The following is a 19,604-nucleotide window of genomic DNA, read 5'->3' as shown; positions in this document are numbered from 1 at the left end:
TTAGCCTGTGGCGTTCAACGAAGGAGCTTGGCAATAGGTCAAGTCTAATCAATAAATATGTAATCTTCCTTTGTGTTTAAATTGCAGTATGAGGGAGAAATTGAAGAAAACCAAGAAAATATTGAGGTGATGCGACTCCAGGCAGAGGACCTGGATCTGGAGGACTCGGAAAACTGGGAAGCCTTGTTTGACATTGTGAAAGGCAACGAAGCGGGGTACTTCACCATCAAAAAAAGCCTAAAAAAGAACGAGGCGATCCTAATGCTTGTCAAGGTAACGCTAAAGGAGTTAAGGCAAATTTAAGTGACTTGTCCATCAAGGAAAAATTATGTTGAAGATCAGTGTTTGTCAACTGGTGGGTCAGGACCCAAAAGTTGGTCGCAGAGCCTTTTTCATTGGGTTGCTAATGTGTACCTGGAAAAATGTTGTATCAGAAAGTCTCCAAAGCCCTTTCTTTGATTTGTTTTCTTGTTCAGTCATGTTTTTACCATCCAAGTTGCACAATTTTTAAATGAACAAATCTGATTTATTGAAAAATATCTGAATTTGGGTCGTGACTTTTCATGGAGTTTGTGTTGGATCCAATTCCTAGAGGCTAGACTAGTTGAGAACCAATGGTGTAGCAAAAGTGCAAACTCAGGTAAAATGTGCGATGTTTAAATATGCGCACTTTAACACCAATTTAAAGGTCACATAAGTAAAATAGACTTTTACTTACCGTAAATTCCGTACTATTGAGCGCACCTGGATATAAGCCGCACCAGCTAAAAATAAGTAAATAAATGTATTTGTACATATATAAGCCGCACTTGATTATAAGCCGCAGGTGTCCACGCTATAACAAGAGCTATTTACACAGACGTAGGCTACCGGTAACATCCGCAAATACTGTAGCGTCCGGACGTTAAAGGACGACGAGAGCGTTCAAATAATAACTTTTAATAACCCGATCACTGTCGGCCGTGACCACGCCGTTTACAGCAGAGAGCAACACATAACTTGCCGTAACAATCCAACTCTCTCCCCCAGCGTTCTCTCATACAGCCACTCAACACGTTCTCGCTGGTGCATTCACTGACTCTCCACATAATCGGAATTATGAACACATTATCAACTACTGACTTTACAACATGAACCGTTACAATACGAAGCCTAGCCGACGGTGTCTGTAACACGGCTGATGAAAAAGATGACCGTAATATATTTCACAAGAAAAAGTCCATCCATTCACTGCCTCAGAATGACTTCATTACTCACTTCCTCAGTCTCTGTTGTCGCTGTCAGTGTCATCTTAACGTGCAGCAGCTCTGTTAGCTTCTTTGACAGCCAGCTCGATCGCCTTTAACTTGAAAGCTGCATCATATGTATTTCTCTGTGTGTTTTCCATCATGAGGGTGCGTGCATGAAGCGCAAAATGACTGATATTAAGATCCGACGTGACGAAGTCAAATGTTTTTGCGGCAGAAGCTCATTGTCCCCCATAAAAAATCCATGCATTAGCCGCACCGGAGTAGAAGCCGCAGTGCTCGAAGTGTGAGAAAAAAGTAGCGGCTTATAGTCCGGAATTTACGGTACTTCTCCAACACTAATATGTATCTGTCTACAAAACCGATGATGAGAAGGGTCCACTTTTCAGTAGATGTAATCAAATACAGGATCACAGTTGATTTATAGCAACAAGCCTTACAGACATTTACGGGAGCTCTGAAAATTATTTAAAGTGGTTGAAGAGAAGGAGAAGTACAAAAATATGGTAAAGTTTATTTTGCAGAATATGTGATCTCTAAAGTTTTCAATGACACAAATAATAAGGCATAACTCTATGAATCCTGCTTTTAAATGAGCTGGTTTGTTTTCCATTTTTGTGACTCTTTAAGATATACACTGTAAATGACCTTAGGTGGAATTATACTGGATTTCAGTCATCTATATTCTGCCACTGCAAGTTTTATTTTGGCTAACAGAGGCAGGATTTATAAAGGATTTTTTTATTGTCTGTTTTGATCTTGACAGAACAGGTTTTAAATGACTTATTAATAAACTTTAAACGTGGAATGAAGTTTTCTTCTAATCTAGTGTTCTGGTTTGTAATATACTTGTGTATGCTACCTCTTAGGCTGTGGATTATGAGAAGGTGAAGAGCATGGATCTTGGAATAGCTGTGAGAAACAAAGTTCCGCAGTACGATGGATCTCAGGCATCTATCACTAATGTGCATTTTGAAGGAGAAGGAGGAGGAGGAGGAGGAGGAGGAGGAGGTGGAGGAGGATTAGGAGGAGGAGGAGGAGGAGGATTAGGAGGAGGAGGAGGAGGTGGAGGATTAGGAGGAGGTGGAGGAGGAGGAGGTGGAGGAGGTGGTACAAGTGGTGCTGGATCCACAGGATCATCATGGCAAAGTGGGACCACATTAAAAACTTATCCACTCAAAATCAAAGTAAAGGACGCACCGGAGGGTCCAGCCTTCATCCCTGAAGTCAAAGCCATCCCCCTCTCGGAGGGAGGCAGCACAGTCAAGGTTAATGATGTCATTGCCCACTACCCTGCAATCGATGGAGACACTCTGAAACCAGCTGATAAAGTCAAGTTAGTGCACACATCCACATGAAAGCCTCTGTCGTTAAAACCACAATGCCAGCATATTCTTCAACACTGATATTAATAATTAACACGTTGTGTTTCTGCTGTAGGTATGTAAAGGGCTTCGACCCTGGCAACTGGCTAAGCATCGATCCAGATACAGCAGAGATCAAACTGAACAAGCTTCCTGACAGAGAATCTCCACTCCTGGTCAATGGGACGTATATGGCTAAAGTTCTGTGCATTAGCGAAGGTACACTTCCACTAAGTGCTGTTTTACTTATCAATTAATATTCATGTTAAAGATGCTGCTTTGGTGTACCTTTTACATTTGGTTATTGATGGTCCCGAGAGGATGAATCCAAAGCTACAATGTGGCATCAATAAGGAGTCATCCTCTGGGGACTATCAATAACCAAATCTTAAATATCGTGATTTCACACTCCTGAAGGCTGCCTGAAGTTTTTATGACCTGTGCGTCCTCCCTGTATTTAATGATACGTATCAAGCTGCACCCTCCATTGTTGAAAATTGAAGTCGGTGTGGATGTGCAAAATCCTGCAGTTCCTCAAGTGTCCACTAGGGGCTAGCTGCTGAAGCATGGGAAGTCACATACACAGCTCATTAAAACAGACTGTTTTTACAGCAGAAATAAACATTTTTAAAGCCTGTTTCAAAAAATGAAATAGGTCTAATTAGCTCATCTCGATCGGCACACGCCGTACAAGTGACAACGATAACTAATCCATTTTGATTTTATGAACATAGCTGACCTGATTGATAGACGGGCACGATGTAACCTTTTTTTCAAAAGCCTTAAAACCTTTTTATTTTTATTTTTCAAAAGTCTTAAAATCTGCCTCAGCTCCAGCTCTCAGCCTATCATTAAGTTGGCTGACAGTTAGGTTGAGACAGGATTTCCAGCATGGAGACCGCTACTGATGGGACTCCAGCGCCCCCTGCAGTAAAAGATGGGTGACATCACTCAGGCTTCGTTCATATTCACAGTCTATGCTTCTTCTGCATTAGCAACTTTAATATCAGTCGATAGCTTAGGTGAATATGAACAGTATTACAAGCCCTGCAGTTAAATCCATATAAATATCTAATGAAGGACAACTGTATCTCCCTTAATATAAGTGTCCCATGAGGCCTTATCACTGGTTATTCATTTGGGTTTCCCCGAATGAGGATTTACATTTATGACTGATTGTTGAGATATCCTATCACCTACTGAGGCTGAATGTCTTTCATTTTTAAGAATGCATTTTTTCAACTGTGATACATGGACATGTGAAAGACCTTTAGATTTACACCTAATTTGGCCAATTACAACTATTTATGGTTAATTAAGGTGCAGAGATTACTGAATCTCAGAGGTATATTCGAAAGGTCTGATATTTCCTTAGGAAAAACACTTAAGCCAGAATTGCTCCCGCTGTATCGCCGGCAGGGGAGGAAGCCAGTCAGACTTGGCAGGCCCAAACGTGTAGTGAGGGTCTGCTGGGAACGTCTGGCTGAACCCTCTGTTAGCGAGGTCTTCAACTCCCACCTCCGGACGAGCTTTTCACAGATCCCGGGGGAGGCTGGGGACATTGAGTCCGAGTGGACCATGTTCTCCACCTCCATTGTCAAAGCAGCTGCTCTGAGCTGTGGTCGCAGGGTCTCTGGTGCCTGTCGTGGCGGCAATTCCCTTACTTCCGGTGTAAGTAAGGGAGGCCGTCAAGCTGAAGAAGGAGTCCTATCAGGCGTTGCAGCTGACGGGTACCGGCAGGCCAGGCGTTCCGCAGCCCCGGCGGTCGTGGAGGCAAAAACTTGGGCCTGGGAGGAGTTCGGGGAGGCCATGGAGGATGACTTTCGGTCTGCCTCGAGGAAATTCTGGCAAACCGTCCGTCGTCTCAGGATGGGGAAGCACTGTTTACAGTGGAGGTGGGGAGCTGCTGACCTCAACTGGGGATATAGTTGGACGGTGGAAGGAATACTTCGAGGATCTCCTCAATCCCACCGTCACGACTTCCACTGAGGAAGCAGAGGCTGAGTTCTCAGAGGTGGATTCGTCCATCACCCAAGCCACCAAGGTAGTTGGCAAGCTCCTTGGTGGCAAGGCTCCGGGGGTGGATGAGATTCGCCCTGAGTATCTTAAGTCTCTGGATGTGCAGGGGCTGTCATGGTTGACACGTCTCTGTAACATCGCGTGGAGGTCGGGGACAGTGCCTCTGGACTGGCAAACTGGGGTGGTGGTCCCTCTTTTCAAGAAGGGGGACCGGAGGGTGTGTTCCAACTACCGGGGAATCACACTCCTCAGCCTCCCTGAGAAAGTTTATTCCAGGGTACTGGAGAGGAGGTCGAACCTCGGAGTCAAGAGGAACAATGCGGTTTTCGTCCTGGCCCTGGAACACTGGACCAGCTCTACACTCTCCAGCGGGTGCTCAAGGGTTCATGGGAGTTTGCCCAACCAGTCCACATGTGCTTGGTGGATTTGGAGAAGGCATTCGACCGTGTCCCTCATGGCGCCCTGTGGGGGGTGCTCCGTGAGTATGGGGTTCGGGGCCCTTTGCTAAGGGCGGTCCGGTCCTTGTATGACCGGAGCAGGATTATGGTTCGCATTGCTGGCAGTAAGTCGGACCTGTTCCCGGTGCGCGTTGGCCTCCGGCAGGGCTGCCCTTTGTCACCGGTTCTGTTCATTACTTTTATGGACAGAATTTCTAGGCGCAGCCAGGGGCCAGAGGGGGTCCGGTTCGGGGACCACAGGATCTCGTCTCTGCTTTTTGCGGATGATGTGGTCTTGTTGGCTCCATCGAACCCGGACCTTCAGCGTGCACTGGGGCGGTTTGCTACCGAGTGTGAGGCGGCTGGGATGAGGATCAGCACCTCTAAATCTGAGGCCATGGTTCTCGACCGGAAAAAGGTGGCTTGCCCTCTTCGGGTTGGTGGGGAGTCCTTGCCCCAGGTGGAGGAGTATAAGTATCTCAGGGTCTTGTTCACGAGTGGGGGGAAGATGGAGCGCGAGATCGACAGATGGATCGGTGCGGCGTCTGCAGTCATGCGGTCGCTGTATCGGTCCGTCGTGGTGAAGAAGGAGCTAAGCTGAAAGGCGAAGCTCTTGATTTACCGGTCGATCTTCGTTCCTACCCTCACCTATGGTCATGAGCTTTGGGTCATGACTGAAAGAACGAGATCTCGGATACAAGTGGCTGAAATGGGCTTCCTCCTTAGGGTGGCTGGGCGCACCATTAGAGATAGGGTGAGGAGCTCGGTCACCAGGGAGGAGCTCGGAGTAGAGCCGCTACTCCTTCACATCGAGAGGAGTCAGTTGAGGTGGTTTGGGCATCTGGTCCGGATGTCCCCTGGACGCCTCCCTAGGGAGGTGTTCCGGGCATGTCCCTCTGGGAGGAGGCCTCGGGGTAGACCCAGGACACGCTGGAGAGACTATGTCTCTTGGCTGGCTTGGGAACGCCTCGGGGTCCCACCGGAAGAGCTGGAGGAGGTGTCTGGGGTGAGGGAAGTCTGGGTGTCTCTGCTTAGACTGCTGCCCCCGCGACCCGGCCCCCGGATAAGTGGTAGAAAATGGATGGATAAAGAAAAGTTAACTTTAAGGAAATACTCTCTGTCTTTGGTAAGGGAAAGGAAGCTTCGAGATACTACTCTGCTTTGCTGGACGAGTTGGGGGACCACACAGGGAGCCTTAGACAGACATGGGAGACTGACCTCAATAAGTCATTTAGTGAAGATGAATGGCATGCAAAAAATCCTCTCGGGAGATTAGGACCAGGTTAATACAATTGAAAATTCTAAATAGAGTTTATTGGACCCCCGCAAAATTACATGGGGCGGGGTTAAGAGATGACCAGCATGCTGGAGATGTGGAGAGGCCCCAGGCACCCTTATCCATATGGTTTGGTCCTGCCCCAAAGCTCAGAGATGGTGGACAGCAATCCATGAAAACATTAAATTAGTCGTGGGTCAGGAGATTCCATTCGTGCCTAGTCTATATATACTGGGGGACTCTGCTCCTTTGAGTGGGATCTGCTATTCTCAAGCGGGATAGATTCATACAGCCATTATGCTGGGCCGGAAGCTCCTGGTTTGAGAATGGAAGGCGGCCGATCTCCCTCCGTCCAGCCTTTGGTTCACTCAATTAGGTGTAGTGGCAGCCTTTGAAGAATTGACATATAGGCTGATAGATCGACTAGACTTGTGCAGCGCTAAATTGGGAAAATATAGTAATGTTATCGCAGGATCTTGACCTTTTCCTGGACATTTTTACTTGTAGGTTTATACTCCAAGCCTAAAAGGCTGGCTATCCTTGTTTTGTGATGTAGGCTGTCAATCCTATAGAAATGGTATTTGCTCTAAAAGGTGGACAACTTATCACTTCCATGCAGTTTAATTTGAAGTATGGTTGTGGTCGAGGAGTCTTGTTTGTTTGCTCTTGTTTTGGTTTGGTTTCTTTCATTTGGGTGTGATTTAATTTAATGTATTTTTCTTAACCACTCTATTTTATTGTTTTATTCGAACAACGTCTTTATATTTAATGTTTTTGTCAGATTTGTCCCTTCATTTTGTTCTGATAATGTTGCTCTTGCAGGGCATTGTTGTATTGCCTAGTGTTGTGTTGTTGTAATATATTTGAAAACAATAAATTGTTGGTCATTGAAAAGTTAACTGTATTTTCTTGTTTCCGATCTCAGACATGCCCTTTACAACAGCGACAGGCACCGTCGCCATCCAGGTGGAAGATTTTAACGACCACTGTCCCATTGTGACCAGTAACCACCAGACGATGTGTACCTCGGCTGATTTTGTTATTGTCAGCGCTAATGATGAGGATGCGTTTCCCAACGGAGCCCCTTTTGTCTTCAACATCCTCCCAGAAGTAACTGAGGGTAAATGGCAGGTGGAGCCTCTTAATGGTGAGGAGATTCTGTGAAAGTTTGACATGAACCAGCTGGTCTGAGAGTTCGATCCCCAGCTCATGCAGTAACATGTCCGATGTTTTCTTAGACCTTTAACCCCGAATTCCTGCCGCTGCTATGTCAGCATATGAATGTGCATAAATGAATTAGTTACTTCTGATGGTCTCACTACACAGCAGGCTCTACCATCAGTGTGTGAATGTGTAGGCGTGACCTGAGGTGTAAAAGCCTTTTGAGTAGTTATAAGACTAGAAAAGAGCTAAACAAGCTGAAGTCCATTTAAAATTTAGTTTCTTGACATCCATTTATATTTTAAAATGGTTTATTTTGGGGCTTTCATGCCTTTATTTCTTTTGGGATAGTAGATACAGTCAGAAATCAGAGAGAGTGACATTCGAGACAGAAGACACAGGTTAGATTTAAACTTGGGCGGTTGTTCCAGTGTAAAGCTTAAAGAACTGGGTTCATTGGGGGACGCGCACATTTTTTCGAAAGGTTTTCCAAAGAGTTCAATGATGAGCATTCTGTGTTCTCTGCCCATCTTCTTTTACATGGACACATCATATTTCCTGGATAATTTAGACAATCGAAAACTCGCTGTTATCGACTTACCACCACCACCACTTTCCGTCTCTATTTTGAAACTTAAATTTCAAGATAGGTACTTACCGTAATCCAATGGATTGTTAAGGTCAAGTCAAGCTGTTTCTGAACATTTCATTTGTTTGCCATCAGCCACCGCAGCAATCCTGAGGGCTAAGGAGACACTGTGGCCTGGTGTCTTTAAGGTAGAATTTGAAGTGAAAGATGCACAAGGAGAGGCATGTTCGGATCCACAGAAGGTAGAGGTCCAAGTTTGTACCTGTAAGGATGGAGGAGTGTGTGCAAAAGGCGCAAAAGGAAAACGGCTGGGTCCTGGAGGCATTGGGCTGCTGTTTCTGGGCTTGCTGATGTTACTATGTGAGTATGATGTGATGTTTTAGTCTTGTTTGATTATATGCTTTCATGTCAATGTAAAGACATGTTGAGTTGAGTAAGTTCAAGATCAGGTCTTAGTGAATGTTTTGGAACGAGGACCAAAACAACTTCGTTCATAAGAGGGGCAACAATGCCGAAAATAATTTTTTTTAAAACACAGAATATGACCTGATGACTGCTAAGCCTATAGGGGACTAACACATAGTGTATATAAGGATCAGATGGAGAGTGCAACGGATAGTCTTAACTTCTGAGGTAAAAAAAAAATGTTTCTGGATTCATTTCCTGGATTCATTATTTTGAGCTGACTTTGTCTGTTCTGTTACTGTTGGAACTTAACTTTATGTTAATATTAGATTTTGTTATTCAAATATCTAATACCCACAACTATTCTCTGGCTGGTTTCGCACTCGGGACCAGGGACTGGATCCGAGAATGCGGAACCCCATTGTCCAGTTCAGATCAGTGTGACACAAACATATACCGTACTCAGGAACCTCACCCAAGTCCGCTTCAAGAGGTGGTCTCAGGAGCAATTAATGTGAACTCGAGTACGGTCTGCTGGTGATTCGAACCCAACCCATGCTCAAACCAGGAAGTGGAACACTAAATGACGTAATTCTAAATGTCTCCTGTCGCTTCATAAAACCATTGTATCGGGCCAGTTCAAAAGAGGATATCTGTATCAAGTTAACAAAAAGGCAAACATTTAAGGATAAGGATTACCTTTACTGATCCCCCAATGGGGGAAATTCAGGTCTTACAACAGCTCCAAAAAAACAGTAAAACAGGGAATATAAACAGCATCAATAGCAAAAAAAACAAAAAAACCAGCTATGAGCAAGTTTACATTAATGAAATAGAGGGGTTAAAAAAATACAATAGACTTAAATAATACAAGGCATAAACACTATTTACACTTTCGCTCGTGGAAAGACAGATCAGGAATTAAAACGCACACAGTGTGTAACATTAATGATATTAATAATTATTATACATTTGACCTCACCCGAAAAAGACATGGCATAAAAGTAGTCAGGGAGGCAAAGATTTTTGAGCTGGATCGCTGTAATTCAATATCAGTGTGAGTTCAAGGGACCTTAAAGTTATTTTAAGCCCAAACAAACCTGGCTTCGTGTCTGAAGCAGTTCCTCAAGATAAATGTAATTGTATGTGATAAAGAGGCATGAAATAGTAGAATACATTCTAATAGTGATTTCAGAAAATCCACAGATAGATCTTTTGATAGGCTGTTATTCCAGCCCCCCCCCCCCCCCATTGTAACCAGTGTGTCTTTTGTATGGCTGCAGTGAACAGGCTGTGATGTCTGTTTCAGGCTCTAGTGGTTTCTCATTGGCCCTTACATGTCAGCTGATCGCAGATTCAACCTTTGATTGGTTGATAGGCAATGAACAGTTTTCCCAGGTGACGTACTTTCATCTAACACATTTGGTGTCGTTTTTTAACGTAAACTTAAACCTTTTAATATCGTTACTCTGGAAATATTGAAGCAGAATTACTATTGAAACTTAAATATCCCTGAATTGATCGATATAGTATCAAGTGGAATTTTGAATTGAATCGAATTGGGACCGAATGAATTAGAATTTATTCGGTTGATACCCAGTCCTTCTCATGACTGTCTCTCACGCACAGTGAGAAGGTGACTCAGAATACTCGTTTCAAGGTCAACCTAAATGTTCCACTGGCAACAGGAGTCATGTTTGTAAAAAAAACCTGACCATGTTGCTTGTGCAAAGCTAGACTTTATTTTGTTTCTTATTACAAGAGAAGGACCACCGTGTTGTTGTTTTCACAGTTATTCCTCTGTTGCTGCTATCCTGCCAATGTGGAGGTGCTGCTGGTTTCCCAGGGGGCTTTACAGAAATGCCTTTTGACACAAAGTCACATCTCATCAACTATCGCACTGAGGGCCAGGGAGAGAACACAGTAAGACCAACACATTACCTATAAAACAAAAACGTGACTTTAACTGAACGTAGGCCTACTAGCCACTTTCTATTTCAGTGATGTCATCTGTTACTGCTGTTGATCTTGAATTTGGCTCACTTACCTTTTACAGGCGGTGCCACTAATAGACATGCCAACACAAATGGATGGTGGTATGACAATGACTGACATTAATCCAACTATGGCAGCCATGACAACTATGGGTTTCCAGCAGTCCATCATCTCTATGGATAGGGTTAACGTGGCTGCCTATGGAGAAGGATATCTAAGTGATGGGGCATGGGGGATGATGAACGGGCAGACTGGCAGTGGCTTCTATTCTGAGATGGAGAGCAGAGAAACAGGATTTGGTGAGGGACTTTTTAATGGCCTGGCTCTGCCAGACTACGTCCTTGAAGAGTACTACTCTCAGGTGAGGAGTCGTTGAAATGTTATCTTTTCATTTTAGAGAACGAATTGAACCCAACAAAGTCAATATAGCTATCTAAAACTTTTTTATCCCAAAAAAAAAACCGTCTTGTTTTTCTCCAGTTAACATGTCAGACATTTACAGCTATGGCTAACCTTGACTTCCACAATGAGTCTGAGTTTTGATTTTACGTACATTTTTTTTTTCTCTTCCAACAGAAGCTGGCCAGTGGAAATGATAACCTTGGAGTTAAGGACTGCCTTTTGGTGTATGACTATGAGGGCAATGGCTCCCCTGCTGGCTCAGTGGTCTCAATGGGCGACCTGGAGTCTGAAAACGACCTACTGTTCCTTGATGACTTTGGGCCTAAATTCAAGACCCTGGCTGAGGTGTGCAGAGGCAAGAAGATCCAAACTGAAGTCAAAAAAGTGAGCGCTCCAACTCAGAGTTCAGTGTCAAGGGTTATGACTACTCAACAGATGCCACCTCTACCCCAGCCAACCATTCCCAAAGCAGAGCGCACTGTTGTCAGGGAGACCATTAAGGAAAGCACTCTGAGAGAAGGGATAGCCACAGTGAACCAAGGGATGACCACAGTGAACAAAGGGATGACAAATCAAGGCCAGATGTACATGGTACAGCAGCAACAGCCTGTCTACTACACCAGCACCCCTATGCTTCAGCCGATGCATTGCGTAGTCCAGCCACAGGTTCAGAATACGGTACTTCTGGCAGAGGTGCCATCTACCAATCTGCAAGGCATGGTACTGGTTAATGGAACCCAGACTCTACCTTCCCAAGGCATGATGGTCCAGGGGCAGACCATGATGACCACATCACAATCCCAGGGCCCTGGAATAGTTGTGGTAGGGGGGAATGGAGTCCACACTAGCATCCCCTCTGGTGCCCAGACCATGATGGTCGTGGAAGGCAGAGTCCCTGCAGGTTCAGTGAGAGTAGTGAAGGGGAGTCAGCCTAGCCTTGTGCAGGGGGTAACTCTACAGCAAGAAATCCAGGAAGCAGGAGATCTTTCCCCGAAGAATATCATCCCTGGCTCTTTAAAAGTCCGCAAGAGCAGCCCATCGGCTGGCTTTCAGAGCAGTTCAACCACCACCACTGTGAGCACAGGTCCCACCTACCGCAAGGTCGTAGTGCAGGAGAGGAAAGAAATGCGCTAATTGAGACACTGTAAGGACCTTTTCAGTGATGCCAAAAAGATTGTTTCTCTTGTGTGGTTAAGGTGGTGATGGGAATGCTTGTGGGAGTTCGCGAATAGAGATTCAGGTCAGGTAGCCCACTCTTCTGTATTTAAATTTGACAGCAATAATAATATAAAAGTAACCTTTTTTCAAATAAATACCAGGGAAGGGGAAATAACTCAAATTGCAAAAATCAAACAAGCTTACAGTAATACAGTAATATCATGCTGCAGCTTTAAAATGATCATATTTTACTTTAAACTATCGTACATTTAAAAAAAAACAATGTGACGGGTCCTAAATACCACACAAAATGGCAAAAGGATGCCCCGCAAACCACATTGTCAATAAAGGAAAAAACAAACCAATAACTGTTGACTTCCTCTAGCCCCTGTGTCGCTGAGCTAGTGGCATCTTAAGTTTCTTCGACGTCTGGCATAACGAACCACAGGCGTTAGTAGGGCATCCAGTGATGATGTTATTGGCATGTAGAGCCTGGCAGCAGAGCGGCAGGCGTGCCGGGCAAGAGCTGAATGGTACTGATGTGATCTCAGCCGTGCTGATGTGATTGGTTGCTCTCAAATTACAAACAATGTTTGGTTGAGAGGACATTGAATTTGCAAAATTATTATATATTTGGCTTTTTCTGCCAATATTGATCGTAGAGAGGGCAAATTATGGTACAAATACGTTCGTTATCGTACATATGGCAACACTGTACACACACAACTATGTCAGCTTATGATCTATGCATTTCTATGTTATATTTTATGTCTCTTAACTTTTGGTTAAAGTTACATTGTGTCTGTTTTGCAAAAATAAAATCATTTTGAAAAAAATTCAGTTTTGACCACATTACTTTCAATATAGACCACTCTTCTCGTGGTCATTGGATTTCCAGGATCAATCCCCATCTCTCTTCTAATTTTTTTACATTTTCAAACCACCATGTTCAGCAGAACAAACAACCACAAAAAGTATGCAGACACAGCTACATTGAAAGTTAGATATACAATGACAGTTTAGAAAGGCATCGCCTTTACTAATATCAGTGTTTTAAAGAGTAGTTAAGAGTTTCAATCATTTTATACTTTGATGCTTTGGCACTACTGCTCCTGAAACATATATCCCAATAAAGCTTCAGAATTTACTTGAACTGAACCGATTGATGTCGACATTAACTTTGCAAGAGGACTGATTACTTTAAAAAAGGGAGTACTTGTGTGGAGTAATATGGTACATTTGCATTTTACTTTTGAGAATTTCACTCGATACCTTGATGATGTTGATACCTCCACCTGTCCACTAGGTGCCTCTGTCCCATCTGTTTGATTGTTAATGTTGCAGGGGTTGTGTCCATTGTTGGAGGATGATCAGCGTGATGAGTCGAATGTATGATGCATCATAAATACCTCTCTCTCTCTCTCTCGCTCTGTCTTTCCCGCCCTCTCTCTCTCTTTGTCTTTCTCGCGCTCTCTGGTGGCTCCTATCTAGTATCTTAGTCAGGCATAAACATAAACAAACATGCATGCGCCACACTCTTTATATGAGTTTATTATATCCATAATTTTCCAAAATTTCTCCAAATTACAAACATGTCACTACACGCTCTAGATTTGGCAGTCAGTGCAATCCTTGCTTATATGGTCATTGGCTTAGGGTGGCGAACACAAAAATTCACAATTAACTGGGAGGTGGAGGATGGTGTGTGGCCTCCAGCCAACAGTGTGCCGGTCTGTCTGGTCGATGGCCCATAGGGCGGGTCTCAATCATCCCAAAGATGGGCAGGATGAAGCTTGCCTTTTGGCTTTATTCATACTGAAAACAGAGTCTTTCTCTGTGTGGGAATGATTGTACCATGGTATAATCAGAAAGTAACATTAACTGCTTTCTTCTTCCCAACCCTGTCACTTCTTTTCATTAAATTTTAGCATACTAACCTACCACTTATCTACATGTTGCAGATAAGTGGTATATACCAGAGGCAAACTTTTTTTGTAATTCATCTTTTTACTTTAATTTAATATTCAACAAACAAAACAGACAATATTGTTGTTGTACACTAGTATGCCAAAAGTGCCATAACAACTGAGTACATAATTGGAACCAAAAACAGTAACCACAGTATCACATCTCAATTATTACCATGCAACAATGGTAATAACAAAAGTAGCCCCATAACCTCTGGAAGTTCTCACCTCTCACCGTGTGTGTGTGTGTGTGTGTGTGTGTGTGTGTGTGTGTGTGTGTGTGTATGTGTGTGTGTGTTATGTTATGTCTGCATGTTATGTCTTTTGTTAAAGAAATTAAAGAAAAATACTTCATCTGTATCTGTAATAATGTTTTTTCAATGTAATTTCTAGGAAGTTGTCAAATCTCGGTTCAGGTAATGACTTTGTAGGACGTTCATATTTTCCTCTTAAAATTATTATTTTAAAGATCGATTTACTTTCACTCGAGAGAATACATAATGAATCAATTGAGATTAAGACCTCTTTCACAAGGGTTAAGGGGGTAGCAGCACACGGCATAATAAATATAACTTGATTAAAGGTACCCTCTCTCCGTGGCTCTATCCCCTGTTCTATCTCTACAATAACGGCCCACAAAGCCCCCAAAATAAACATTTTAACTGTTAGGGTTAGGGTTAGGGTTAGGGTTAGGGGTTAGGGTTAGGGTTAGGGTTAGGGTCAGGCAGGCAGGCAGGCAGATACTTTATTGATCCCGAAGGAAATTCAAGTGATCAAGTATGTTGATAGCGAATAAGTTTGATTCATGCCCAGAATTGTACCTACTAAAATAAAGTGTAACCAACTCTACCACCTATATTAAACACAAAAAGCGACATTTATTTAAGGTGCTTAAATTACTATTACGATATATTAAAAAACATGATGATTGTCTACAGACAGAAGGTTTCTTTTTATCCATTGTGTGTACCTGTTGACTTTTAATGATCTTATGGGAAAGTAAGCAATTACTTAAAATACAGCATGAGCAATGACATGAGCATGATGCTGAGGGTGTGTCTGAGCTCAGATTGTCCCTCAGGAGAGATGAGTTGTGCAGTAATTATCGCAGGAGATGTTTGATTCGTTTTCAGTCTGTGTATTTGTGTTCTGGTGCTTCTGTTTGACAGAAGTCAGTTTCCTGTTTAACCGGTTTTAATGCTGAGCACACACCTGATGGAATTACTCCACCCTGACAGTCATCAGGGCTGAATCATTTTCTACTTTTCAAACATGAGATGTGGAGAAACAAGCAGCCGTTTTATTCGACCACTTGAACACTTAAGATACATCTGAAAGGAGGGTTGCTCTGAAAGTACTACAAAGTTGCTTTTTTAAAATTAATAATCAGGATTATTATGTCAAATTTCCCTTTCTTAAATATTTCTTTCAGATTGGATCCATAAGTACAAGAACTTTCAACATGGAGAATAGAATCCATCCCATGTCTAATTGATAGGTCACCTGCTTATATATAGCACATACTGTATATGTCTGTGAGCTTTAAGGCACAAGCTAGTTTGCTCAATTCGATACTGATAGATACAATGGCTGAGGCTAAGATATGCAAGATGACAAATTAAAAACAGAGTGACCAATCATAATCCAAGTGTAAATGGTAAATGGAATTGGGTTTATATAGGGATTTTTTAGTCTTCAGACAACACAAAGCAAGTTACACATCACACCAGCCCCTCCACACACTAAATGTAAAGGTTGTTATGTAAAATGACCATCAGACGTAACAAATCCTATTCCTACACATTCATATGTCGCCGGTGAAGCAGCAGGAGCAATTGAGTATTGAAGTATGTTTCCAAAATTGTGTGAAAAAAGGTTTCTGGGTCCCAGTTACCGATGATAGGTTGGGTCAATTTCAGGAAAAGGTTTGGCAAGTCAAATCCTTGATAGGAGAAGTCTGTGAATTATTTGAAACTAAAAAACATTATATCTGGAACGTATAGAGCCAGTTTTAAATAGTGTATATGCATATCTGCAGACCTTCCTGTGGGATTCACCCAGTTCATTGTGAGTTTTGTGACTTTATGCCCCTCATTAAATGTTTACGTATTAAAGCAGTAACCTTTCATATAATGCAATTTCATTCATAAAAATATTCAGGAGGAGGGCTATTTTCTTATTTAATGGTCCATCTTGATACCATGGCAATGTGTTACATGTTAATGTGTGGCCCACTCATTCCTTCACACCATCTTCAAAGTGCTATACATCAACAAAAAAACCCAAAACAACATAAAAAATAAGAACAAATGGGGAGTTCATGGACCGACAATATGAAATCCTGTTGTGACCAGGAACAACAATTGCACAGTAAAACACAGATTTACATGTTGACTGGGTGGGCCTGATTACCTACTGTATATGCCTGTCACGACATATTTAGCTGCTATTTGAAAAACTCAACAGAGTCAGCAGAATGCAATGAGATATGCAGGGAATTCCAAAGGAGTGGTTCTATGGCTTAAACGCATGAGCGTTAAAATGAGTCTGTGGGAAAGATAGAGTGTTGGACATTCACCTGAGTGAAAGAGTTTTGACACATATTCTGGGGTCTGTCAGTGATAGGTCTGAAAGTGGGGGTGAGAATTTAAACTGAATCTCCTCCATGTGAGGCCGTTTGTTTGACCTGGTGAGAACTCGAGCAACCACATTCTGGACTGACTGGGTCTCCAGTCATGGGGTTGACCCAGATGCCCTATTTGACAATAGGCAAGGCAGGCCATTGCTTGGGGCCACAGGCCTCAAGGGCTGAGACACTTTTAACCACAGCAGCAGCTTAAACTTTGTTCAATGACAATAGGAAAAATCCCTAAGGGGCCCCATCAAACAGCACTCTCTTTCGGGTGTGGCATGATCTTTTGCTTTGAAAATCAATGTTTGTCAATAAAATTCACAAAAGAAAAACTAATGAACCTGGCACATATATGGTAATGAACGCCGATTGGAGGGGACCCCAACCACCTGTTTGTTTGATGTTTTAGTTCTGAAAGGTCCTGGTGTGTTCAAATTCAGTTTCTTAAAAAAAAACCAAAAAAACACCTCTATTGCAACTGAAAGATTTATGAATTTACAATCATTGACCTTTTTCTGCACTACCCGAGTATCATGAGCATTTCTTCCTTTAAACTAATTGAGAAGGTATGAGCCAAATGGCTGCATCTACTCACTGATACGCAAACATTTTAAGTTAATCACCACACAAGTCATCCCGCTCTCAACTGACTCACAGTCACACCTGTTGGTATCACCACACCCTGTCTGTTTTCTGACAACTACTGTCAAGTTTTCACTCCGCACAGTTCAACACACTTTCTCTGAGTCTCGGTTTACAACATGATATTTCATCGACCAGTTTCGGAAACATCATTATTGAAACAAAAAACTAACACATTACAATTAAAGTTGGACACAACAAAACATATTTACCCAAAAGGCTATACACCTTGTTTATATAAAATCACTACTTCATTGATTTGATTAATAGCTGCTGTGAACATTATGTTCAATCTTACTTTGTTAAGACTTTGTTATTTGGACAAATAAGGTTATACTTTTGTTTTAAACTTAAACAGAATTATAACAACAAAGATTTTCACGAGGATTAAAATCTGCCACAAAATAAAGATCATAAACTAAAGGTGAAAATACCTGGAAAAAGGCAGAAAGTATAAAACAATGTGCCGAACAATTCAAACTATTTAGCCGAGAAGAGTATAAAAGAAATTTCAAGACATCTTGGCTCACATTTGTCATAGTCCCTCCCAGACAGGCACCTAAACCAGTTTGGAAGAAGTGTAAGAGTAAGTCAATCGCATGTCCATCCAAAATTTCCTGAATTTATTGATTGGGTTGACATTATGGTTACTGCCTGGCCAATGTCTTAAATGGCACACGCACGCACACACACACACACACAGCCACACACACAGCCACACACACACACACACACACACACACACACATTAAACCATTCTGAAAGCCCTCATGGTCCTTGTCTTCCTGGAGAGACCACTACCATCCAGATGGAAATCACTACAATGTGTTATTGATTTCAGAGTATTCCTCCCTGTCGACTATGTGAGCAACAGCTCCCAAACAGCACAAGAGAGCCCCTGAATCCCCTCCCTGAAGAGCTCAAGCCTTCAAACCTGCTCTAAACTCCCAATAAACTCTCGATACAGCTATCACTTTGTCTCTTTAACTGAAAGCATACTTGAATTTATTACATTTTGCATCAGCTGCTCCTCGGTTTTTACTCACTTTCTCATGACTTTCTTTTAGAACTCAGGCCTATAGTCCACACGTAGGCAGGATTTTTTTTAACATGTATTGTATGCGTACATGGAAGCATGATAAGGTCAACAGGCTTCTGCAATGACCATTTCATTTTCAAAGTTGTCCAACCACCCAAAGACCAACTCTTTGCTTATTCACTTTTGTCCTCATGTTGCGTCTAAAAACCCAAATTCGAATCACAAATACTGTAACCGACATGTATAATTTCAGTAAAACTTGTGTTGTTCAAGCACTTCTGGTCACCTTGTTAATAAAATGTGGCCAACATAATCGTAAAATACTTGCTGCTTTATTTCAAGATTGTTCAGTCCTGACTACTGCTTCTCTGAGCCAGTCTTCGCTCTGCAACCAAGTCACAAAACTTATTTTTGCTATTTATATCCCTTAAGAGTTTCAGGTATATGATCCTGATACGTTAGTCACATCACTCCTCCATAATCCATAACCTAACTCCTCTGTACCTCTCTGAACTATCAACACACCCACTGCCACTCCCAGGTCTTCTTCTTCCATTCGTCTCACTGCACCACACTGTCCCCCCCAATTCCCTACCAACCACATCTTGCAGTATTGACTCTGTCTCCACTTTTAAAATCTCTTCTCAAAACACATCTATTCAAACTGGCATGCTATGTCGGATCATTTCGCGTCCTGTCTCGTGAATTCTCTTCACCAACACAAAGAGGGTGGAGCACATTACTCCTGTGCTTCAATCACTGCACAGGCTGCCTGTGTGTCAGAGGATCGACTTCAAAATCTTACAACTGGTCAATAAAGCATTGAATGGTCTTGGCCCTAAATACATGTCAGATCCAAACCGCTCAGGTCCTCAGGAAGAGGTTTACTCTTTCCCAAGGTTCCCTGAGTCAAAAGCAAAGAAGGAGAAGCAGCTTTTAGTTACTATGCTCCTCGCCTGTGGAACAAACTCTCTAAACACATGAGGACTGATGCCACATTCAGCTAACTTTAAATCAGGCCTTAAAACCATATGATTCACTCAGGCTTTCATTTCAAAATATACTTTCTACTTTTAGTTTTTAAAAAGTTGTTACTTTATCGAGTACTTTTACATTCTCCTCTGTCTTTTAATGATGTCTTTCTTTTGCACTGTTTTCTTAATTTCTGTTGCACTCTTTCCTTAAGCTTTGTTTTATTTTTATGTTTGTAAAGCACTGTGAATTGCCTTGTGTCTAACAGCGCTATATAAATAAACTTGCGTTGTCTTCAT

General features: G+C 42.5%; 2 protein-coding genes across 2 annotated transcripts in view; one reads left to right on the top strand and one right to left on the bottom strand.

Annotated features, from left to right (window-relative positions):
- Positions 1-1,443, bottom strand: part of ect2 (epithelial cell transforming 2) — a 305,416-nt gene extending 303,973 nt beyond the window's left edge. The window contains exon 1 of the mRNA XM_079351254.1: positions 1,258-1,443. Within this exon, the coding sequence (XP_079207380.1) occupies positions 1,258-1,290 (33 nt within the window). The 5' untranslated portion in view covers positions 1,291-1,443. The remainder of the gene's footprint in view (positions 1-1,257) is intronic.
- LOC306828694 (desmoglein-2.1-like) overlaps positions 1-12,867 on the top strand; it is a 33,107-nt gene extending 20,240 nt beyond the window's left edge. Inside the window, exons 7-14 of the mRNA XM_079351259.1 lie at positions 88-273; positions 2,117-2,583; positions 2,688-2,830; positions 7,269-7,490; positions 8,229-8,453; positions 10,291-10,421; positions 10,555-10,854; positions 11,070-12,867. Of these exons, the coding sequence (XP_079207385.1) occupies positions 88-273; positions 2,117-2,583; positions 2,688-2,830; positions 7,269-7,490; positions 8,229-8,453; positions 10,291-10,421; positions 10,555-10,854; positions 11,070-12,029 (2,634 nt within the window). The 3' untranslated portion in view covers positions 12,030-12,867. The remainder of the gene's footprint in view (positions 1-87; positions 274-2,116; positions 2,584-2,687; positions 2,831-7,268; positions 7,491-8,228; positions 8,454-10,290; positions 10,422-10,554; positions 10,855-11,069) is intronic.
- Positions 12,868-19,604: the final 6,737 nt, after the last annotated feature.

Source organism: Symphodus melops, assembly GCF_947650265.1.
Source record: "Symphodus melops genome assembly, chromosome: 8".
Classification (NCBI taxonomy): domain Eukaryota; kingdom Metazoa; phylum Chordata; class Actinopteri; order Labriformes; family Labridae; genus Symphodus; species Symphodus melops.
Note: the sequence above shows the minus strand (reverse complement) of the source record. Positions and strands in the feature narration are given on the sequence as shown.